The 24,915-nt window shown below is 36.6% G+C and overlaps 1 protein-coding gene across 12 annotated transcripts in view; it reads left to right on the forward strand.

Moving 5' to 3' along the window:
• NBEAL1 (neurobeachin like 1) overlaps positions 1–24,915 on the forward strand; it is a 203,456-nt gene that overhangs the window by 168,888 nt on the left and 9,653 nt on the right. For 11 of the 12 annotated variants that reach the window (XM_023622418.2, XM_023622419.2, XM_070241627.1 and 8 more), the window contains 10 exons: positions 1,193–1,333; positions 4,493–4,623; positions 7,320–7,429; positions 11,298–11,415; positions 12,995–13,092; positions 15,685–15,801; positions 19,511–19,600; positions 20,811–20,920; positions 21,305–21,477; positions 22,428–22,522. In XM_023622418.2, the coding sequence (XP_023478186.1) occupies positions 1,193–1,333; positions 4,493–4,623; positions 7,320–7,429; positions 11,298–11,415; positions 12,995–13,092; positions 15,685–15,801; positions 19,511–19,600; positions 20,811–20,920; positions 21,305–21,477; positions 22,428–22,522 (1,183 nt within the window). Of the gene's footprint in view, positions 1–1,192; positions 1,334–2,019; positions 2,154–4,492; positions 4,624–7,319; positions 7,430–11,297; positions 11,416–12,994; positions 13,093–15,684; positions 15,802–19,510; positions 19,601–20,810; positions 20,921–21,304; positions 21,478–22,427; positions 22,523–24,915 lie in introns of all 12 variants that reach the window. The other variant, XR_011428354.1, reaches the window with a different exon arrangement.

Consider the following 24,915-nt stretch of genomic DNA (forward strand, 5'->3'; position numbering starts at 1 on the left):
TTACTAGTGGGATTTTACTGTGTATCTATTATCTCATTAGTCAAAGTTTTTTTTCTGACAATATGAAAAAAAAGGTTTTTTTTGACACTTCCACAGGAAATACTTGTCATATAAATAACTTATTTTATTGATAATCAAAGATATAAGGTTCAGATTTCAGTAGTGTATTTGTTTGCGTGGGTACAAATGACTTTGACCTGAAAAACTTGTTTGTTCCCTTGAATATTAATAATTTCTATGTAAAAGGAAATTGACCTCAGTTTGATAAACCGATTATTATTTTGGTTTGAAAGCTTATTTTGGGAGGCAATAAACACCTCCCCAAAACTGTTCATTTTTATTCATATTTTATACCCACTAATTCAGATGTCACCATTCAAAACAGTTACACATGTGTCAGTGACAGTGCTTGTGAATCACTGTATCTGTCCTTTGCTAATAATTTGGTTTAGGCCTTCTTCCTATCCACCGTCTCCTTCTTTTACCTTTAGATTGTTAGATCTTCACTTCCACAACTCTTGACTGATCCTCTGTATTTTTTTTTCCGTTACCTTGGCCACAAAAGGATGTCTAATTATCGCATTGCTTGTCATGTCTAAATATCACAATAGCAGAAAAACAGAAACAACCTAAAAATCTAAAAGTAAGAAATAGTTAAATTGTCATATATCCGTACACATACCTGTTAAAAATACCATGTAACTGTTAAAAATAGACTAATCAATCATTTGGAAAGGCATTAATAGAAAATTGTTAGATGAAAAAATAAGTTGTGAACAATATATTATGTATAGCACTTTTATATTAAAATATATTTGTATTATTCATTAAAGATTGACAGATGTTCACCAATATGTCAATATGAATTATCTCTGGAAAGTGCAATTATAGTTGATTTTAAGTTTCTTTTTTGCTTCTCTGCTTTCTAATTTATTTACAGTGAACATGTATTATTGAATAGTACAAAACTGTTCAAGAATCCAATGTTAATGACATTTCATTGTTCAGAAGAAGATATTAATGAATAAATTTTTTTTGATTTATTAACGTGGTGTGATGATACAAATACATAGATAATGAAACATTAAAAAGGACTTATTAAAAACTGTGTTTTCAGCAATGCAGTACAAGTTTATGTCCTCCTAATTTACTTTTACTATTGTGGTTAAAAAACTTTAGTTTCTTTTTTTAGATATGAAAATTTTGAGGATCCTATGGGAACTATTGATAAATTTCATTATGGTACTCACTACTCAAATTCTGCCGGGGTTATGCACTATCTTATTCGTACAGAACCGTTTACCACCCTCCACATCCAGCTTCAGAGTGGAAGGTATGTTTTGGGTAAATAAGATGTTTTCTTAAAACTATGTGTTAGTGTTGAAACTCTTTGCCTTCATATAATGTACTGTATAACAGGGCCTTATTTTTTTTTATTCTCTCCTATTAAGTTTTGATTCATATAATAACCTCTAGATAAAAATAGCCATACTAGTTTTAGAATGAGTCATTCAAACTGACTTATGCAAATGACTTTTAAGATAAATTCCTTTTTACTATTATGCGGTGTACCTTTGTGATTCTTACTGGTTTTAGGAACATACCGGAAATTTAGAATTGGAACTGATTTAGACCTAGATCTAAAACATTTACCAGAGCTTCAAAACTCATCAATGCTATGTAGTCCCCCTAAAAATATTTATCAGTCAAGAAGAATGAAAAGAGGGAGGAATGAGGAGCTCTTAACGTTATTAGTAGCAGCTCAGACAGATCCGTGGCATCACTGTCTATCATGTTGCCTGTCAATATTATAATTTACCTGCGTTTCACATTTTCTTAATGATCCTAGAGGAACAAACTTCTCCCTAAATTCTCGGCTCCCCATGTAGCCTCCAGATAGCTCTCTACTTATTCACATTTTGTCTCCAGGTTGCCTTATTCTCTAACATTACCATTTTGCCTTTCCTGCCCAATTGAAAGCTATGTAAATATTGTCTATTCTACTCTCTTTCCATGTAGCTTTTATGTCTTAAAATTAGCCTGGGTCCCTTATTCCTGGGTCTTTATACAGTACAGTGACTTGACTTTCAAGAAGAGACTCTGACCTCAAGATCACTATACCTCTCCAAACGTTACATTTGCCATGATAGCAGGTAATTTTTCCTCCAGTAAAGTATAACTGGATCTTTTCAGCTTTTAATGCTTTTATGAATAAATGATTTTTTGAGAAAGCTTCAAAAATAGATTCTGTTTGTGTTTCAAAGGACACCAGCAAGAATGTGAAAAGACAGTCCACTCAGTGGGAGAAAATATTTGTAAATTTTATGTCTTATAAGGGGCTTGTATCTTGGATATGTAAAGAACCCTTACAATGCAATAATGAAAAAACAAATATCCCAATTAAAAATTGGACAAAGGATCTGAATGGACATGGTTCCAAAGAAGATATACAGATGTTCAATAAACACATGAAAAGATGTTCAACATCATTAGTCACCAGGGAAATTCAAATCAAAACCAAGTTGAGATACCTCTTCACACCCACAAGGATGGCTATAATCAAAAAGACAGATAGTACCTAGTGTTGATGAGCATGTAGAGAAATTGGAAGCCTTGTGAACTCCTAGTGGGAAGGTAAAATGATGCAGCCTCTGTTGAAAACAATCTGGCAGTTCTTTAAAGGATTCAACAGAGAATTACCATATAACCCAGCAATCCCACTCCTAGATATATACCCAAGATAATTGAAAACTAATGTTCACACAAAAACTTGCACACAAGTATGCAGAGCTGCGTTATTTATATTAGCCAAAAAGTGGAAACAACCCAAATTTCCATCAACTGATAAAGGAATAAATAAAATGTGGTATATCCATACAATGGAATATTATTTGGCCATGAATGAATAAAAGGAATGAAAGATTGACACATGCTATGACATGGGTGAACCTTGAACATAGTATGCTAAATAAACCAGACACAAAAGGCCACGTATTGTATGGTATACAGTCATCCTTGGTATCTGAGGGGTATTCGTTCCAGGACCCCAGCAGATACCAAAACCTCAGATGCTCAAGTCCCTTATATAAAATGGGTAGAATTTGCATGTAACCTACGCACATCCTCTCATATGCTTTAAATCATCTCTAGATTACTTATAAAACCTAATACAGTGTAAATGCTACATAAGTAGTTGTTATACTGTGTTATTTAGAGAATAGTGACAATTAAAAAGTCCCTACATGTTCAGTAAGGACACAGCCATCATAGGGCTTTCAGTCTGCAGTTGGTTGCATCCGTGGATTGGGAACCTGCAATGTGGAGGGCTGCCAGTACATGAAATGTACAACACAGGCAAATCCACAGAGACAGAAAGTAGATAAGTAGTCGCCAGGGGGGTGGAGGTAGGGTGAATGGAGAGTGACTGCTAGTAGATACAGGGTTTCTTTTTGGAATGATGAAAATATTCTAAGATTGATTGTGGTGATGGTTGGGCAACTCTGAATAGACTAAAAATCATTGAATCGTCTACTTAGAAAGGGTGAATTATATGTATGTTAATTATATCTCAGTAAAGCTGTTCTCCCCGACCCAAACGAAAAGATTCTAGCATTAAAGCTGTACCTCTCCTTGAATTTGGATACTCCATCATTAGACTTTATTGGTGACCCAGTCATTGACTATAATTAAATTGAGTTCTGCTAAGTTCAGCTCTGCCCCAAACCAAGATTAGTAGGCATAAAAAGAGTCAAAATTAGTCATCAGTGTCACTTAGTAAGTCATTATTTACGAAATAAACCTAGGAAAACAATGTCAAAGGAGAGAAAGAGAAGGGGTTTATGCTTTTTGTGATTAAAGAAAATATAATGAAATTGCAACATGACCATTTGAGCTTCTTTCAACTTCCTTAGGCCTGTAATGGAACTTAAAAATGAAGTTAAAATAAGATAACAATATATGCAAGTAAAATATAAAGCTTTAGCCACAGAACTATTTTCCTAATTCACCCTCTGGTTTTTGGCAGAAGAGTTTGTAAAGATATTTCTGTATCGAGGATTAAGTCAGAAGCATTCCTATAGCTCTGTTAACCACATATGTCACCACCACAATGCTTAGAGGGACAAACTCTGTGATTTTAAAATATCCAAATAACATTTATTCACATTCTGGAATAAACTTTACTCAGCAAAAATTATACCATTTTTTAAAAGTCTCTTAGATTTATATTTAATTACTTGAAAATTTTGTCCAGTGTGAATTGGTTTTCAGCTGTTTTAACTACGATGATACTAATGATTAAAATTACAGTGTTTAGTTCCTAACAACCAAATATGAAAGATAGATTGTCATAAAAAGGAGAACAAATTGTGTGTTTAGACGTTAAGGGGAAACTCTAGTCAATAGGAAACCTGAGGGGAGTTTGAAGGTTTGTTTCCTGCCTGTTGCTGCTCTCACTGGACATTCGCTGTTCTCTTTCAATCTCCACATGCAGGTTTGACTGTGCAGATCGACAGTTCCATTCCATCCCTGCTACCTGGCAGGCTCTCATGGACAATCCCTATGATGTAAAGGAACTTATTCCTGAATTCTTCTACTTCCCAGAGTTTTTAGAAAATCAAAATGGTAAGAAATAGGAGATTAACATTTTGACTCAAAAGTCCCAATGGAGGATCCTGAAAAATATCTTTCAGGACATATTTGTGATGCCCTATAGAGGATTTAAGGTCCATTGACTGTGTATTACTCGGTGACAGGGCTTAGCTGATGCCCAGGCGCTGGTCTTACCTTTCAGGGAAGTGCTCCAGTGACCAAGATAAGTGAGTCAAACAATTGGTAGGAGAACCTGTCAGAGTACGGTGTTTACTAGAGAAGCAAAATGGCCATATGCTCTTCCAGCCATATAACCACTTAGCTTAAAAGCGTTTGAGTTAGATAAGATGAGGATTTAGCCCAGGGGTCAGCAAACTACAGGTCCGTTGGCCAAACCTGTTTATAAAGCTTTGTTTGCACACAGCCAGCCAATTAATTAATATATAGACTGTGGCTGCTTTCACAGTATAATGGCAGATTTGAGTAGTTGCAACAGAGACCATAAGGGCTCACAAAGCCAAAAATATTTATTCTTTGACTCTTTATAGGAAAAGTTTGCTGACTCTGACTTAGAGAAGAAGACATGAGGCAAATTGAAAATAATGACAGAGTATAAGTTACTACAATATTTGAAAAGTTGTATTATGTTTTTGAAGTAGAGAATCATGGAACTAAATATTTAAAAATATCCAAATGCTTTTTCTATGAAGTACTTATAAGGAAATTGGCAAGATTGTTACTACTGGTGTTCTTTAGGGAAATTCCTGTGTCAAAGGGTCATTACCAACTTCTTTTGCGTCCCCTAGCAAGTAATGTTAATGTTTGACCCTTTCTACCTCAGTAGACTTATCTGTCTCTCTGGGGAGAGCATATCCAGGGCTTCACATCCTTTGATCATGCACTCTGGGACAGGCTCTTGGAGGCACGGCATCTGATTCTGAGTAAGGCAGTTAGAATTGGTCACTTTCAGAAAATCAAGTGAATCTGTTGACTGAGTCTGATCGTGGGCTCTCCTTCAGCCCTAGGACTGGAGTCTCCTAAAGCAGAGTATCTGAGTTAGGAGGACGAGCAGATTAAATTTGGAATTGAAGGTGCTCTCAGCTTGACAATTTCTGCCATTCACCACAGGCAGCCAGTTGCTGTCTTGCACGACTGTGCTGGAGCCCTCCATTTCTAACTGTACGTTGCCTCTTCATCTGAAATGTGCTGGGTGGGAGAAAGCAAAGTAAATTAGTTAGAATGACAACAAATATTAATTAACATTAGTGTTAATATTAATAAAACAAACTCATAACTGTGCAATCAAGAACATTTTAGTATTTTCCATAATGAAAACAGTGAGGTATGGTAGCTTCAAGTAGCTCAACAACATCATCAAAGCCAAGTTCTTTCTGTATTTTCACTCTGCTGTTCCAAGGGTTTGGCTTTGTCCTCTGCTAGTTCCTCTCATTGTTACAAACGACTAAAGCAGTTCCAGGCATCACAGGCAGATGCAACAGCATCTTAGAAAGAAGTGGGACTGTTAATTCTTTGTGTCGTTTCCTAAGAGTGAGAAAACCTTTCTCATAACCTCCCTCATTGTCTAGAGCTGGGTCACATACCAACCCCTACACCAGTCACCTGCAGCAGGCATGAAACAGAGGGCAGGGATGGGCTCTTGAATAAAATCCAGTTTCTGCTGCCAAATAAGGAGGAGTGGCTCTCAGGTGGCCAACAGTATCTACTGTACAGGAGTTGGGTTAATGAAGGCAGAGACCCTGCGCACCTATCCTTCTGTGACATTTCAACCTCTCCGCCTTTGGGACACACTGATATCCTAAGGCAGCTTCTTTCATGAAGGTGTTTTGTGTTAACACTTTTCCCTCCGCACACTGCATGAACAAGAAAACCTCACCTTTGGGACAATTTTCTCAAAATACTGTGTTCTAACTATATGAGCAAATCTTTGTGATGTCAGTATCTACTTAGAATAATGGTATATAAGTATATTGTTCTTCCATAAGACAAATATAACTCTTCTACTGAGTGAGGTTAAGGTGTAAGTTGCACCAGCAAGCTCTCAGGAGCTGTATTTTGTAAATTAACCATTAGAGGAACTGTGCTAATTATTTTTAATATAAGAAGAATACTTAATGTTGCATTTTTGTTCAGATTAAGGTTTTGGTCATAGCTGTAGTTTCCCCCACTTTTCTCAACAGAAAATCAATTATTAATCTGATTTACCATGTAATAACTAATTTTACTTTCATTTTGTCTTTTTAATCAACTGATAAAAGGCATTCCAATAGATAAGTTTTTTTGTTTTTTGTTTTGATGGGGATGATTGGCCCTGAGCTAACATCTGGTGCCAGTGTCCCTTCTTTTGCTTAAGGGAGATTGTCCCTGAGCTAACGTCTGTGCCAGTCTTCCTCTATTTTGTATGTGGGTCACTGCCACAGCATGGCTTGATGAGTGTTGTAGGTTCACACCCTGGATCTGAACCCATGAACCCAGGCCACCGAAGTGGACCACAGGAACTTTACCACTACCGCACCGGGCCAGCCCCCACAGATAAGAATTATTTTTACCTACTCAGTGATTTTAGATCAAGAAGGAAACTTGATTCTCATCTTTCACTCTTAAAGAAGAAAAAAAAGACTTCAGTATTGCTAAGGAATGTGCCCTCATATTTATTTTACTTGATTTATTTAAATCTAAATGATTTGATGCATTTATCTTTTATGTCTTAGAGTTTAACTTGGGTCATCTACAAGTTTCCAAAGAACTAGTGAATGATGTCATCCTCCCCAAATGGGCTAAGTCAGCTGAAGATTTCATCTATAAACATAGAAAAGCTCTGGTAAGATTTTTGTGTTTAGTTATGAGACAGAGTAATAAGATAAAGATGTATGTGTTTTCCAGAGGATGGAGTAAACTATACCTGACTATTAATGATTTTTCTAGATTAATTTGTAATCTATTGTACATGCTGTTCTTGAAAGTATAACATAGTAATTTATTTTGAGGTTCTGGATCTTCTGATACAGTGAGAATATAGGACAGTCAAAGGATATATAGCAAAGCAAATGTCAGTTCTATAAGATATCTGCCTGTTAATACATGAAACTACAGTCATGCGGCGCATAACAGTGTTTCAGTCAAGGACAGGCCGCGGATATGGCAGCGTCCCCATAAGATCAGTCCTGTATAGCCTAGGTGGTAGTAGGGCGTAGGCTATACCCTCTGGGTTTGTGTGAGTACCCTCTACAATGTTCACACAATGGCAAAATCACCTAAGGATGCGTTTCTCAGAATGTGTCCCTTTGTTGAGCGACTCACACCTGCCCTCCAAGCATCATCCTGATGTGGTTTGATGTTTTGTAGTTCCCACATTTGTTTCAAACCTAACAGGATAAGTACATTTTTGTTTTCTCTGAAGGGTTTCAGTAAGTTTTTAATAAGACAACTAAGTCCTAAATGCCACTTTAAAAAAATATAACTAGTTTTTGGCTAAGTTTCCAATTTGGAATTGAAGGACAGGTGAGAATTACTTTAACGGGATATTGTGTGGTTATCTTGCAGATGATGTGGGTTTTTTCCCCACAGTAGCCCACTTAGTTCTCTGTCTAAACCAAAATGTTGCAGACTATGAAACTAGTTAGGCCAATACTTGGAAACATTCCTTCTCATTAGTACACAGTTTGTCAAATTTACAAAATTCTGGATTAGATTATGATATTTATAAACATTAACCTTATGCATGAATAAGAAATTGGGAAAAAAATAAAACAGCTCTGAAAAAATAATCTGTTACTTATCAGCTAGCCAGGAACTTCTCGGATGCTTTCCTCTGTAGTATCTGTGACATGAAGTAGGGGTCCAGGATTTTAGGAAGATATGCTCCTCATTTATAAGATGTTAGAAGTTTGTGTTTCAGTTATGTATTGCTGTGGGACAAATTATCCCAAGCTTTAGTGACTTAAACTATAGCCATTTTGTTGTCTCTCAGTGACTCTGAGATAACAGGCCTCAATTGGGCAGTTCTCCTGGTCTTGCTTGAGATTCTCCTGCCCTGTCGGTCCTGTGGCTGCTGAGGTTGGAGTCTTCTGGAGGCTGCGTTGAGATACTGGGATGCTGGACCTTTCATCCTCTCCGTGTATCTCAAGGATCTCTCTTCTTCATGTGGTCTCTCTAGCAGAGTAGCCAGACCTCTTACGTGACAGCTCAGGGCTCCCCAAGAGTGCAAAAGTGGAAGCGTCCAGATTTTCTTAAGGCCTGAGGCTGCTCGTTGTCACAGCATCATGTCTGCCACTGGGTAACAGGGTCAGCGCAGATTCAGGAGGAGGGAAAGTCAACTCTTCTCTCAATAGTGGGAGTGAGAGAGAAAGTGCAGCCATCTTTACTCCACCACACAAAGTCTGCCTTCTGGCCACAAATTATTTACATTCCTTCTACATGGAAAATGACATACTTCCTCTGAGGACCCTCCTGAAGTCTCATCTCATTAAGGCAGGGATCTGCAGACTTTTTCTGTAAAGGACCAGATAGGAAATATTTTCCTTGGTTCTATGGTATGTGTCGAAATTGTGCCATTGTACTACAAAAGATAATGGGTGTGGTTGTGTTCTACTAATCTGCAAATCTGGCAGCCCACAGGCAGTAGTTTGCTGATCCCTGCATTGTGGCGTGAGGCCTGAAGTCCAGAATCTTGTTAGTGATCTAAATCAAATCCATGTGTGCATGAAACTACGCTGAAGACTGTGAAGTAGAAACAAGTTATCTGCCTCCACGTAACAGTCGTGTGACAAGGACAGGAGAACAGTAATAGATAGACACTCCCATTCAAAAGGGAGAGAAAAAAGAGGCACCCAGCAGAAACTGGTTTATAACAACTCTGAATTCCAGCAGGGCTGTGTTCTCGGTTCCTTTATTGGGCCTTCTGCTGTTCCCTGAGAGTGGTTTTCCGTGGCTCTTTTGTTCTACCCTTGGGCTCTTGGCTCCCTGCTCTGAGTCATTCTTTCTTTTCCATTAAAAAATAAATAAAAGCATTGTTTACATGAGTATCTTTGCCAGCTTCTTTCCTACCATAGTAAGTTGGAGGCAAAGGTCTCTCTTCATTTTTGAACAGTTTCTGTCTCAGTCTGAATGAAACCAAACACAAACTTAGTTTCATTTACCTGACGCGCTGCGTAAGCCAATCACCAAAATGTCAGGCTTATGGGAAAGAAAGAGGTTTATTATTGAAAGGCAGTCAGACGAGGAGATGGGAGCTAAAACTCAAATCCACCTCCTCATAGGGAAGAAGCTAGAGGGTTTTTCTCTGAAACTCTAATCAGAGGAGGGGAAGCACGTGGCCTTGCTGGCTGGCGCCTTCAGCCTCGTTTGGCCTTGTGAGACTGAGTCTCCTTCCTTCTGGACGGTCTGGACCTTGACTTCCAGGGAAAAACAACTCACTCATATACCAAGGAGGGACAGGAATATCTGGTTAGTTTTAACAACAGTTGACTGTGCTGAGTATGCACAGCTGCAGTTAGCCAAGCTTACCTCAATTTGTTTTCCTTCTTCTAACCTAGGGAAGATTTTAACTCATTTGTTCTCAGCTTCATGAACTATTACAGTTTCTTTTAAAATTTTATGGGTTTCTCATATGTCAACTCTGTTGGACAAAAACCATTTTGCATTACTTTACATTATAGTCCCTTATCTCCTTTGGACCGAGTGGGAGGCTCCTCTGGGAAAATGCCCTTAAGATTCCTAAGATGCTCCGTTTTCTAGTTGAGTGGGTCTATGAGGCACAACCTAAATCTTTGAGGTCTCAACAGATTGTTTTATACCCATACTCTTAAACTAAACTTTTGCCTGAGGCCGTATTTTACTGGTAAGATTCTGATTTGATCATTGACTTAGGCGGTTTTTCGCTTTGAGAGTCTTTGCTCTCTAGTGATCCTGAAAATTAGAAATAACTTTATTTCAAACCCAGCAAGACCTGGCTCCTATATATTTTTTTTAAATTATGCTTAAAACCCCAAGAGTTCATGTTTTAACTCATGTTACTCCTCCCACACTTTATCACAGGCAGCTAAAAGAAGCCAATTAGCACTTAAAAACATTTTGCCTGAAAATCTCCATCCCCAGATTCACAAGCCCATTGGTACCCTTTCTATATCTTTCCTGTAACTAAAATATGCGTCCCTTTTTCTCCCGTCTCCAGTAATGATTTTCTTACTGTGTTTCAAGACATCACTAATAGGCTCCTCTGCCTTCCACCCAGTCACCTCTTAGTGGGGTAGGTGGGGTGGGTGGAGTGATTTGCAGCCGTCTTTCATCAGCTGCAGTGTGGTTTCACTGTGTCCTTGAATTGGATTTCTACACAACTATTTCAATGGAGATTTCACAACAAAGATGCATTCCACAGCTGTCATCAGTTTTTTTGTTGTTCATGTTTGCGCTATTAGAATATTTGTTATTTTCTTCACCCATTAGTTAGGAGATGCATATGTAGTAAATATTAATAAATATGATGTCTACATTATACTAGATAGATTATAGGCAATATATGTAGTAGATATTGAAAAAACGTTTTAACATGATTTTGAGATTATTTATTTATAGCGGTAAGATTTGTGTGTAGAAATGCTTAATTTGCTCTTACTCGTTTAAAGTATACATATTTACATTGTAGTTGTAAAGTATCTCTATGTTAATTATTAAGTTTGTTCTTTTTCCAGGAGTCTGAATATGTTTCTGCTCATCTTCATGAATGGATAGATCTGATTTTTGGCTATAAACAGAGGGGGCCGGCTGCAGTAGAGGCACTCAATGTTTTCTATTACTGTAGTTATGAAGGTATAAGCCGATGTGCTTTTTCTCTTGCATTATATTGATAGACAATATTATTAAATATGTGTTATGCATGGTATTTTGGACATAACTAATATGAGAAAGACTACATTTAAAAAATAGTTTTAGTGATCTTTTCTTTTTTTTATTTTATTATTCTTTAAAGATTTTATTTTTCCTTTTTCTTCCCAAAGCCCCCTGGTACATAGTTCTGTATTTTTATTTATTTATTTTTTTTTGAGGAAGATTAGCCCTGAGCTAACTGCTGCCAATCCTCCTCTTTTTGCTGAGGAAGACTGGCCCTGAGCTAACATCTATGCCCATCTTCCTCCACTTTATATGTGGGACGCCTACCACAGCATGGCTTGCCAAGCGGTGCCATGTCCGCACCCGGGATCCAAACAGGTGAACCCCAGGCTGCCAAAGTGGAACGTGCGCACTTAACTGCTGCGCCACCGGGCTGGCCCCAGTTGTGTATTTTTAGATGTGAGTCCTTCTAGTTGTGGCATGTGGGACACCGCCTCAGCATGGCCATGTCCGCGCCCAGGATTTGAACTGGCAAAACCCTGGGCCACTGAAGCAGAGCACACAAACTTAACCACTCCGCCATGGGGCCAGCCCCTAGTAATCTTTTCTATTTGAAAGATTGACTCATGCTTTTTAAAAAAAATAGTATTTAAGAGTATGTATGCAAATCTAAATATAAATGTCAATTATTGGTGGCATAGAAGTTTCTGATCTCTGGTCGTATTTGTCCTGTTGAGTCGGGTCCTACATTAAATATTCAGTATTAAATTATTAGCAGACTTTGAAAGAAAACCTTTAGAATTACAAATAAAAAATTCTTCAAATGATAAAATGACATTATTTTAATGTTTACCTCAGGATCAAGAACATTTTCTGAAGGCTTTGAAAGGCTTAGGAAATAGTTCTTTCTTTTCCAGTCCTTCAGTAGAGCTAATAGTTCTAAAGATTGTGGATAGTGTGAAGTTAGGTGAATTTGAGCAGAGCCCATATGACTTTTGGTAAATAGACATGTTTTTACCTTTTGCCATATTCATTTGATAATAGTTTTATTGGGAGGTAGTATAGGATGGTGGTTAGGAGCTTAGACTTTGAAATCAGACTTACCTAGTTTGGCCAATTAAGAGCCATTTAACAATCCATATTAAGTATGGCAGGGTATAATCAATTAACCAGAGTATCACCTTTCCCAGCATGTGTTAGATCGGCAGTAACTTATGGCAGTATGTTTGTGTGGTTATTACATTTGTTTCAGCTTGACTATCATGAAGAAAACAATTAAGTGTATAGTTTGTATTTTTCTGAGAGAAACTTTTATAGACTGCAAGTTAACTTTTATTTAAAGTATTTTAGTTATACTGGATGGAATTTATGTTTATACATCTGTGATGTTTGAAGCTTTACTGATTTTTCAAAAATCACCTCTTTACAATGTTCTCATAAATTGAGGAATGGGATAATATTTTGTTGAAAATATATCAATCTGATATATTAATCAGTTGTGTGCGTTGGCTGATTTGTTTTCACTCTGTAGTGAGTTGACTGCTTCTCTTGCTTTTAGGAGCTGTGGATCTGGATGCCTTAACAGATGAGAAGGAAAGAAAAGCCTTAGAAGGGATGATTAATAATTTTGGGCAAACACCTTGTCAACTGTTAAAGGTAAATCATAGAAGTTATTCATTACATAAGAAGTCTAGAATTTAATTGCTAAAGAATAGTACTGCCAGTATTTTCAAGGATTTTAATGATTTAAAACTTTATTTCAGAATTATCTAGAATTTCAGAAGAGTTATGCTCTCACTTAAAAAAAATAGATTTAAATGATTGTTCCCATTTTGAAATAATAAAATATCGCAGTCAAAATTCACATATGCAGTCAATTACTCTTAAATTACAGAGGATTTATAGTTGTTCAGAAAGCCAATCATCTTATTTTGTTATTTCTGAGAAAGGAAAAGCTGAGGTTGAAGGCCCCTGTCAGTGAGATGCCGCTCCTTTATTTAAATGGAGAAGGAGCTCTAACTGAATGCTTGAATACTGCAGTTAGGTTATACCATTAAAACTGTCATTACATTGGGACTCATTCTATGTATAAGACTTCTCATAGCTGACATCTGCCCAAAGAGGAGACTTACCATCCAGAACCCACATCCAGTCCTAAAAATCAAATTATAGAATCAAATTATAAATATTACTGTATTTCTTTCCCCATACTAGTTTATGAAGTTAAATTATTGTCTTCCTGATTGCATACAACTTTGGATTCATAGAAATTAGTTTTCAAAGATGTCTTGATCTTTGTTAGTAGATGAGCTTAGAAATGGGGAATACACGATAATACGCCATTTGTTAAGTTGACACTTTCTTTTGCAAGCACTGTGCTAGGTGGTTCACCTAACCCTTTCAGTAAATGTCCAATTACCCTCCTTTTTCAGGTGATTGATGAAGCCAAGCCTCATAGAAATTAATACCTAGCCTACAACACTTTAGAGAAATCACATACTTTTTCCAAGTTTACACAGCTAGGATGTGACTTGGGCAGGATTTGCACACATGGCCATCTGACTCCAAAGCCTTTCCACCGAGCCCTGTTTCCTCTCAATTCATAGCTGTGAGCCCCATTGGAGAACTAGACCACTTTCCCATGTTCTTATGGGCTGTTATTTACATCCTAATTATGACTCTTTCTGCCTTAGTTAGTTGTTTGTTTATTCACTTGCTTCACTATATTATAAAGGCAGCAACCTTCTCTTAATCATCTTTGTACCTTTCTTGCATATAGTATGTGTGCAGTAAATATTGTTGAATTGAAATTTCCATAGCTGTTGCAGCAACAATATATCTAAACTCTGGCTTACAAATGTACTTCTGTTAGTTGGGTTGTCAGACTAAGCTTTATAATTGTTACTATTTCTTAGCAACAGTTTATTTGAAGCCTCCAACATTGGTTTTTACAGAATGGTCGTGTTTGAAATCAGTGCATTATCCCTTTCCTGCCGGGAGAGTCAGAAGGCAAAAGTAACAGAATAAAACAGAACACTTCTTTGGGCTTTGACATATAGATTCTATAATATTTTTGTACTTGCTTTACTTTTCTTTCTCTCTCTCTTTTTTTTTGAGGAAGATTAGCCCTAAGCTAACATCTGCTGCCAATCCTCCTCTTTTTTGCTGAGGAAGACTGGCCCTGAGCTAACATCCATGCCTGTCTTCCTCTACGTTATATGTGGGATGCCTGCTACAGCATGGCTTGATAAGCAGTGTATAGGTCCGTACCTGAGATCTGAACCAGCAAACACAGGGCTGCTGAAGTGGAAAGTGTGAACTTAACTGCTGTGCCACCAGGCTGGCCCCTCTTTCTCTCTCTTTTTTCTTTTTTTTAACAAGAGTAGTGCTAATTAGCTTTTTATCACCATAAAAAATGACACAAAATCAGCCTTTGATTTAAAATAAAGTGAATGATATTCACATGGATAATTGAGTGCTAAATATTGAAGTACTTATAGCTGTCACATCTGTTTCCTATAATCTAATAGTTTATGATGGAGATAGAAGAATCCCCTTTTGGTAGAATTCTTTTCTGCATTTTAACTGTGCCTTTGGAATGTTAATTTGATTTGTCACTTCTTATTTATAAAAGTAATACTGTTCTATATCTCTGACATTAAAGTTAAGGAAGAATAATTTATTTGAAAAGAAATGCAATAATATCTATAAATTTGATTCTGATAATATTGACATTTTGATCTTACTTCAGGAGTTAAAGATTCACCCATATTGCAAATTTTGACTTTTTAATAATGCATTTAATTTTATCAAACATTTATTAAGCATTTACTGTATTTAGGTTACTAGATGCTGAAAATCCAAAACTGAATAAGACTTGTTTTTTGGCTTTAAGATACCTACTGCCTAGTTGGGGAAGACAGACCATAAACAACTATATGTAATCCAACATAGAAAGAAATAAGTACTAATTAAAACAATGTTCTGAGGAAAATAATAAAAGAGAATAATTAATTCTGACTTGGAAATTCAGGAGAGATATCAGTAAGAGAAGTAGAGGTAGGGTTTCTCTGGAAATGAAGAGGGTAGGACCTCTGCTGAGGGAATAATAGTGTGAGCAACGGCCTGGAATTGTCAGCCTTGAGTGGTACGTAATCCATTGTAGGTGCAGCCCGTATGTGTGAGGGAAACAGTGAGAGATGTTCTAACACAATTGTGGGATTGTTTTTCCTTAAAATTATTTTGAAGGAACCACACCCTCCTAGATTATCAGCAGAAGAAGCCGTGCAGAAGCAGACCAAAATGGACACTCCAAGCCTAAACCTATTTCAACACCTTCCTGAACTCAAGTCATTTTTCATAGAGGTAATGTCCAACTCGGTAATTTCAGAGTTTTTCTCTGAATTCTATACACCTCAACGTTCCTTTAATTCTTTAATGTAGGGGTGGTATATAATCCAAAATAGTAAATAATACTACAATAATCTGTTCTTAGATTTTAAAGCAATCTTATTAAAAGCTTGTTTGCTGCTATGTGCTGGTCTGAACTGTTTCTTGTGGCTTTTTTTCTCCTAGTCACATTTTCTTGACCAAGAAGAATAAATAATTTGAATTAAGTTGCCTTTTGTGACAGTTGAGATGATATGTAGAGGAAGTCTAAAATAATTCTTAATTATAATGGCTGCTCATGTATAAAATATGGCCCAGTAAATCAGATTGTTGATTGCTGATATCAGAAGGAATAGTCAAGTACAAGATAGTCAATGCTGTAATTGAAAGAGTACCTTCAAACTCAGATGTTTAAATAGACACATTGAATTAGTTTGAATAGTTCAGAATGTGAATGTGAAATGCAGTCATACCTATGGATTTGGTTAGGACAGATAATATTAACTCTTTTGGCAAAAAATGATGACAAAAGGTTACTAAGAATAGTTTCGAGATGTGCATAGAACAAGTAGTAACTCTCATGCAACACAGCAGAGGTTGGGAAACCTTTTCTTAAAGGGCCAGATAGTAAACGTTTTGGACTTTGTAATCCACAGGCAAAATCAAGGATATTGTATAGGTACATATAAACTACTTAAAATATAACCATTTAAAAATGTAGAAACCGGGCTTGGCCCCATGGCTGAGTGGTTAAGTTCACGCACTCTGCTTAGATGGCCCGGGGTTCGCCGGATTGGATCCTAGGCATGGACCTACCACCGCTCATCAAGCCACACTGTGGTGGCATCCCACATAGAAGAACTAGAATGACTTACAACCTGGATATACAACTAAGTGCTGGGGCCTTGGGGAAACGAAAAAGGAAGACTGGCAACAGATGTTAGCTCAGGGCCAGTTTTCCTCACCAAAACAAATAAGTAAATAAAGTAAAAAAACATTCTTAGCTTACCCACAGCCTACAAAACAGATGGTTGGGTGGATTTGACCCACAGGCCTAGTTGGTCAAATCCTGCATTAGGGCATCGTCATAATGTGCTTCTCAGGTTCAATATCTTGGGAAATCTTTATATAGAATTTTTTGATAATTTGGTATAAATATTTTTTTTCCCTGAGAAAGATTCACCCTGAGCTAACATCTCTTGACAATCTTCCTCTTTTTGCTGGAGGAAGGTTCACCCTGAGCTAACATCTGTGCCAGTCTTCCTCTGTTTTGTATGTGGGATGCCTCCAAAGCATGGCTGCTGGCGAGTGGTGTGAGTCTGCGCCCAGGAACTGAACGCAGACCACTGAAGCCAAGCATGCCGAACTTAACCACTAGGCCACAGGCCGGCCCCTAAAAAGTTTTTATGAAGTTTATGACAGTTACAGCTTTCTACTGAATTTTACTCAAATGAACAATGTTGTAGTAAGCTCCACAGTATTTTAATGTAAATATGTTTTCATATATTTGTGAAAGCAGTTCAAAATATTCTTCATTACTGTTGTCCTAGATGCACGTTTGTTGAGATAGTTATTAAATGTTTAACAATACAAACTCTGTAGATTTGGTTGTGTTCCAAAAGCATCTAAGTCAGTTGCCTAGAACTCAGAACTCACAGAAACAATGCTTAGAAATGATGACTAATTCCCAGGATGTGTTCTGGGTCCCCAAGACCAGGTGATTTTACCTCTGGGTCCCTCAGATTTGGTGATTTGCTAGAAGGACTCCCAGGATTCAACATACAGTTGTCCTCACAGCTAAGATCTCTTACAGCGCAAGGTTACAAAGCGACATCAGCAAAGGGCGAAGGCCCAGGGAGTGAAGTCGGAGGAAACCAGGTGCCAGCATCCACAAGTCCGCCCCCAGTGGGGCCACACAGGACAGGCTTAATTCTTCCCATAGAGAAATGTGAAAACTTGGTTTTCTCTACCAAGGAAGCTCATTAGAGGCTCAGCACCCAGTTTTTGTTGAGGGCTGGTCGCATAGGTACCCTGTGCCTAGCACATGCCAGAGTTCCAGACTGCCAGAAGAAGAGCGGGAGTTCAGCATAAACCCTATTGTTTGCACAGATAGTCTGGGTACCTTGAGCCCCCCTTATCATTGAGGACAAGTTTTATATCAGTGTAAAGAACTCTTTGCCCACGAAGTTCCCAGATGCCAACCAAGGGCCAACTTTGCAGGAGGGCCTTTCTAACAGAGCAATCTCCGTCCTGCTCTGTTAACTCTTTACGGGACATGAGGCAGCCCATAAAAACCTATTTAACCCATAACCTGATGGATGTGTAATACTGTGTTTATGATGTCGTGCTGATAAAGTATTTTCATCATGTCTAATCGTTTGTGAGATTGTTTTTATGGGATAATACATTCCGAGTTCCATGCCCAGGACCAGTGTCTGGAGCAGGATAAAGGACACAATAGATATCCCTGGGTACCAATAATTTGTTAATCCCTTTTCATCATCATATGAGAAGAAGTTCTTACTCATTTGTATGAAAAAAGAAGGCCTCTTTGTAGGTCATCTTTTCCTAGGTGGTAAAATGGTGAAGAAAATGGAGGAGGCAGTGAAAGCAAGAGCTTAATAAATGAATTTCCTCAGACACCATTTTGATTTATGCTTGTTCAAATAGAAGTTGTTCTTTTCCTGATTAATTCATGGTGTGAAGAGAAAAGATAAGCACTGACTTTATATGGTTTATAATTCATTGTTTAATTCATTTAAAGGTCTTAGAACAGCACCTGGCACAGAGTATATACCCAATAATCTTAGCTTGTAATTTACCTAGTGATGGTTAGGTGTAATTTATGAACTGTTGTCACATCAAGAAACATAGTTCACATCGTTGTTCTCTTCCACGTTGCAGTAAGGTAAAGGCGGATGTTTTCTGAGGAGTATGTTTTCTGGTCCTGTTGTGGCTTTCAGGGAGTGCCTCCGTTAATGGAACAGATCTGTTTTTAGAAAGGAAATTTCTAGAAAATATAACCAGTTTTCCCACTGACATGTTTGAGAAATGCACTTTTATATGGTCTGTATTTTCTACTTTATATTCATGTCAGTATGGCAAGGGAAAAAGAAGGATCCTAAGTCACTGGCTGTTTTAAATGGTTGACGCTCCTTGAAATCTGCATCTCTGTTTAATAGCAGAGTAGTGGAATAGAAGGTGATGGGTTTCAGAAGTTTCAAGTATGCCATCCAAACGTGGTGTATAATTTCTTTCCTACATTTTAAATTAAATGATGATATGTTGTGTTGTTTGTTTTTTTTGAGGAAGATTAGCCCTGAGCTAACTGCTGCCAGTCCTCTTCTCTTTTGCTGAGGAAGACTGGCCCTGAGCTAATATCCGTGCCCATCTTCCTCTACTTTAAATGTGGGATGCCTACCACAGCATGGTGTCCCAAGCGGTGCCATGTGTGCACCTGGGATCCAAACCGGTGAACCCCGGGCTGCTGAGAAGCGCAACGTGCGAACTTAACCGCTGCGCCACCAGGCCGGCCCGATGATATGTTTTAATAGAGTAAAATGCTATTTCACAGGCTTCATCCTTGTTTAAAGAAATAGAAGTTTTCAATAATTTGTACCTATAAATTGTAAGCAATAAATTGTAAGCAGAACTAGCCACTAAAGCTCTGTCTTTTATTTTATAGGGAATTAGTGATGGTATTCCACTAATAAAGGCCATTGTCCCCAAAAATCAATCTCGTTCTTTTATGTCCCAAGGCAGTCCTGAATTACTGGTAAGTTGATTTATACCTTTTCACACTGCCGTGTCTATATCTATGACAACTTACAAAAAAATTTGAGAAAATACAGTATTCTAAAAGCCTTTTGAAAAAATAATAGAGAAAATTTTTATAGAATTATTTTGACCATGTATAAAAAAATGTATCTTCTATCTGCACAGCTTTTATTTTAAGTAGTTATTGTAATTCTAAAATTTATCTTGTATAATAAATATGTGAAAATACTAGGAAATTTTGTATAACAAAAATAGAAATAACATCAGATATTAAAATTTGTCATAAAGCGGTAATAATAATGAAAATGGAAATAATACAGAATTGATTAACTACACGTGCATGTTAATGAGTGCTTTCCGGGAGTTTTGTTGTTTAATCCACCCAACAATCCTGTGAGGGTAGGCGCTACTGTGAGATGAGAAATTAAAACTCAGGAGTAACTTGCTCAAAGTCACAGAGCTGGCAAGTAAGGGATTTGGGGCCCTGGCACATGGACCAAACTAAGTCTGTCTTACTCTAATTTTATCACTTGGAAATTATAAAAATGGAGTATAGCACAGTGAACAGTAGAGATTCCAGAACTAGACCTGTTTTTCTAATTATGCATATTGTATGTTTGCTTAGAAGAGAGTCTAGAAAGAGATACAAAAATAATAATAGTACTTTTTGAGGGGTAGGATACTTGTGATTTTCACCTTCAATACCTGTATTTTTAAAGTTGCCTTTAAAGTTACCTGATATTTTTGGAAATCTATTATAATCAAAGGGGGAGAAAAGCTTTTCATTTTTAAAAGAAAATATTCACTATGACTGTCACTAAGAAGGGAGACCTTCTTAGCAATCGTTCATAAGTTATACTTCTGATTTATGTTCTAGGTGGTATATGATATATCATATTTTTATGGTAAGGCTTGACCCTTAATTACTTCTGACTGCCAACTAACAGAGGTTAATAAACTTTGAGAAATTACGAGGAAAGTAATCTTACTAAAGAGGGATGTATTAGACAACTTTTCTTTGAATAAGATAAACACGGCTTTTCCATTTAAATTATTTAAGACTTTCTTGATGAGTTTCATGTTTTACGTACACAGTCCCACATTTTTCCCTGAATGATAAATGCTAACATCATGTTAGCATTTGGTTATTCTATACAACTTTCTTTAATCTTTCATTTCATTTTCCTCTTCATATGTTCTTTTTCCAGATAACAGTAAGCATGAATTATGTAATCGGAACCCATGGGTGGCTGCCTTATGACAGAAGCATTTCTAATTACTTCACGTTCATCAGGGATCCAACTGTGACAAATCCAAAGTAAGTAAATTAATATTTACTGTAAAACAAGTACAGCCAGCACCTTGTTACGAGGAAAAACCACTAGATTAGCCCTGAGCTAACTACTGGCAGTCCTCCTCTTTTTTGCTGAGGAAGCCTGGCCCTGAGCTAACACCCATGCCCATCTTCCACTACTTTATATATGTGAGACGCCTGCCACAGCATGGCATGCCAAGCGGTGCCATGTCCACACCCGGGATCAGAGCCGGCAAACCCTGGGCTGCCAAGAAGTGGAACGTGCAAACTTAACCGCTGCACCACTGGGCCAGCCCCATAATTTCTTTTTTAAAGAGATTTAAAAATAGTTGATATTGATCTAAGTGATTTTTTAAGGAAAAATCTAATATTTCATTATGTTTACAGAACTCAGCGCAGTATGAATGGTCCTTTTGCTCCGGGGCTGGAGATCACTTCTAAGCTATTTATAGTATCACATGATGCGAAGTTGCTTTTCAGTGCTGGACACTGGGATAATAGCATTCAAGTGATGTCACTTACAAAAGGCAAAGTTATTTCACACAACATCAGACACATGGGTAAGCATTAACTTTTTTTCCCCAAAAAACTATAAAAGTGTGCGTACTCCTTATAGGAGCATTAAATTTTACCTTTGAAGCTGAGTGAACTTTTTGATAGAGCAGTGTTATGAATATTATATGCTTTCTTTAAGAGTATCTAATATATTTTTGGGTATACTAAGCACTACATAAATTAAACACAGCTTCATAGTATCTGAAAGATGTTAGGGTAAATCCAAAAAATTGGGTTGATAGAAATAAGAATTTTAAGCTAAAATGGAAAAAAAATCTGTCATAGTGGAATAAGATCAACTGCCCCGTTTCTTCTTAATAGTAAAGCAAGAGAGATAAAATGGTTGACTGTAGTTTAACCTGCTGCTTTTTGTTGTCTCAGTCTTCAATATAAGAATAAAACACTGAGTAGATTTTTTCTTGATAAACCTATTGGGAAAGAGAAATGGAGTCTGCTACTAATTCTGTACCAGTAACTCCTAAGATGTCACTGAGATCAAGTTTTTACAGTTTGGGCAAAATGTATTTTATGTTGTGAATTTACAGTGTGCTCCATACTGTTTTGGTTAAGGACACATATTCTATAGGATTGCAGTTGCCAGTGGGAGGAGGTGAACAGGGAGGAGAGGGTGTGAGAGCAGAGAAGCGTATCGGGATTAACTGGGGGGCCATCTCAAGCCACCTAACCTCCCGCCAAGATACTGACAGGCATTCCCTACCCATGCCCACTCCTCACCTGAGAGGAGGGTGCAGCCCCGGAGAAGGCTCTCCTACGTGCCCTTAACGCTGCTTCTTTCCTGTGTCGCTCTTTCCCAGTGCTTTTCCAATGCCATTCCTGCCTTCCTCCCTGCCAGAACAACTGGTTTAGTAATAGTGTGAACATAAACTAAGATTGCCCTGTTAGTTCTGTTCCAGCAAAAACAAGCCATCTCATTTTTCTTAATTCCTTCTTACAGATATTGTGACTTGTTTAGCTACAGATTACTGTGGAATACATTTGATTTCTGGTTCCAGAGATACGACGTGTATGATATGGCAGATAACACAGCAGGTAGTCACACATTTAAATACTCTTGGTTTAGATCAGAGGTTCGCCCTGGGAATACTGTTGAGATGCTCTAGTAGAGTAGTGAATTTTTCTCTGGCGTTGAATGATTGTTTGAGCTTCTTTCCGTTCTTTTACCCCCATTCTGTCCTGTCCCAATCACCACATTTTTTTCCTAGGTTTGTTGTCTGATTCGTGACCTTACCCTCTGTTATTTTCCAGAAACTCCTCCTTGTTAACCTCTTCTAGGAAAACAATTATTTTTCTTGTCTTGTTAGCGTAACAATATTCCTATGTTACTTTCAGGTGGGACTACTGGAAATTATAGATTTATAATTTTCATCAACCTTATTGTGCTCTCATAATAATGCTTCAAGGCAGTGTCTTCTTCCTTTATGGTTTCTGAATTTTCTACCTTGCTTAACAGGCTCTCTCCCACTCCAGATGTATAAAAAATATTATCTAAAAGTTTTCTTTTAATACTTTTCTTTTTATTTTTTAGATTTAAATCTTTAATTCATTGATAATTAATTTTTCTATATTTGATAATATAGAATATATAATAGATATATAAAACATGTATATATAGAATATATATTGTATAACAATATAGTATATAGAAAATATTATTTTTATAATAGATATATAATATTAGGTATATAATATGTAGATATAGAGAGAATATATAATATATGTTCAATAACAATATAGAGTATTAAAAAATATGATTTTGTTTACTTCTGAGTGGCATAAATGAATACCCACTGAATTGGATCTTTTTCTTGATTCCTCATTCTTTTGTACTTACCTATTTCTGTATCAACACCAAAATGTTTTTTTTTTAAGTTTAATATTTGCTAAGGCAAATTCTCCTTCACTGTGTTTCCTCTATAAAAGAAATGTTTTCAGCTGTTCTTTTCTTTCTTTCTTTCCTTTTACTTTTCTTTTCCTTTCTTTTTTGCTGAGGAAGATTCACTCTCAGCTAACATCTGTTGTCAATCTTCTTCTTTTTGCTTGAGGAAGATTTGCCCTGTTCTCAGCTATTCTTATATGAGTATTTATTCTTCCATATGAACTTTAAAAATATTTTAACCATATCCTCCTCAAAAAACCCCATTTTAGTCTTAATGAAATCATGTTCAATTTATATATGAGTGTGATATGAATTGACATTTTTATAATTATTCCTATCCAGACATAAGAACTATCTTTCCATGTTTGTTTCAGATCTTTTATGTCCCTTGATAAAATGTAACTTTTTTCTGTTTGGATCCTGTACTTTTTTGTATTACTTCTAATTATTATATTTTTATTACTATTTTGGTGGGATTTTTAAAAATTATTTTTATTTCTGATTCTTGCTAGTATACAAAAAAGCTATTGTTTTCTATACAGTTATCCTGTATCTAATTGGTTTACCAAACCCTCTTATCGAGCTCTCATAATTATTAGTATTTCTTGGATTTTCTGGAAAAAAGGTAGATACACAATCTTGATCTGGAAATAAAAGTGTTTTTATTTTTTTCAACATACTAATTATTTCATTTTCGCACCCTGTTACGTTGTTAGCTAATGCAATAGAGTAAGAAAGTTATGGTGAGCCTCCCAGTCTTGTGTCTGATTTTGATGAAAGTCCCTCACTGTTGTGCCGTTTAGTAGACTGTTTGCTGATGGGTTTCACTAGTGTTGTTTTTTTACATTTAAGTAGTTAATTTCCTTTTTTTTTTTTTTTGTCTTTTGGTCACTTTTTAATTTTAATAAAATTTTGATCTACAGAAAAGTTATAAAAATAGTACATTTTTGCCATTTCTGTTAGCATTCCCTCCTCATGTCTCTCTCCCAGCATCGTTCTTTTTCCTGAATAATTTAAAAGTTGGAGACATTATGTTCTTTTACCCCTAAACACTTCAATGTATATTTTCTTAGAACAAAAGACCTTCTTATACATAACCCGAGTGCAGTTACCAAAATCAGAACACCTAAGATTTATGTAATACCATTATCTAATCCACAGGCCATGTTCTAATTTTGTCAGTAGTCCAAATAACATCCTTTCCAGCCATTTTCTCCAGTTTCTTTTCCTTTTTTATTAATGGTTTTTCTCTTCTTTTTTCTTAATTTCATATATTGTGTTGAGAAGTGTCCTAGGTTTGAATCATCCTTGAATTCCTATAATAAACCTTTATAATTCATGATGTATTGTTATATTGTACTGCAGGATTTTATTTGCTAGTACTTTATTCCTCTGTTCATAAGTGAAATAAATCTGTTTTTGTTCTGTGTTTTCCATGTTTAGTATTGAGATATGAAAGCTTTATAAAATTAATTTTAGAGGGATCTCTTTTCTCTGTAACTTGAATTGCCTAAATAGCATAGGATTTTCCTGATTTAAAAAAATT

Source organism: Equus caballus, chromosome 18 (genome assembly GCF_041296265.1).
Source record: "Equus caballus isolate H_3958 breed thoroughbred chromosome 18, TB-T2T, whole genome shotgun sequence".
NCBI lineage: Eukaryota > Metazoa > Chordata > Mammalia > Perissodactyla > Equidae > Equus > Equus caballus.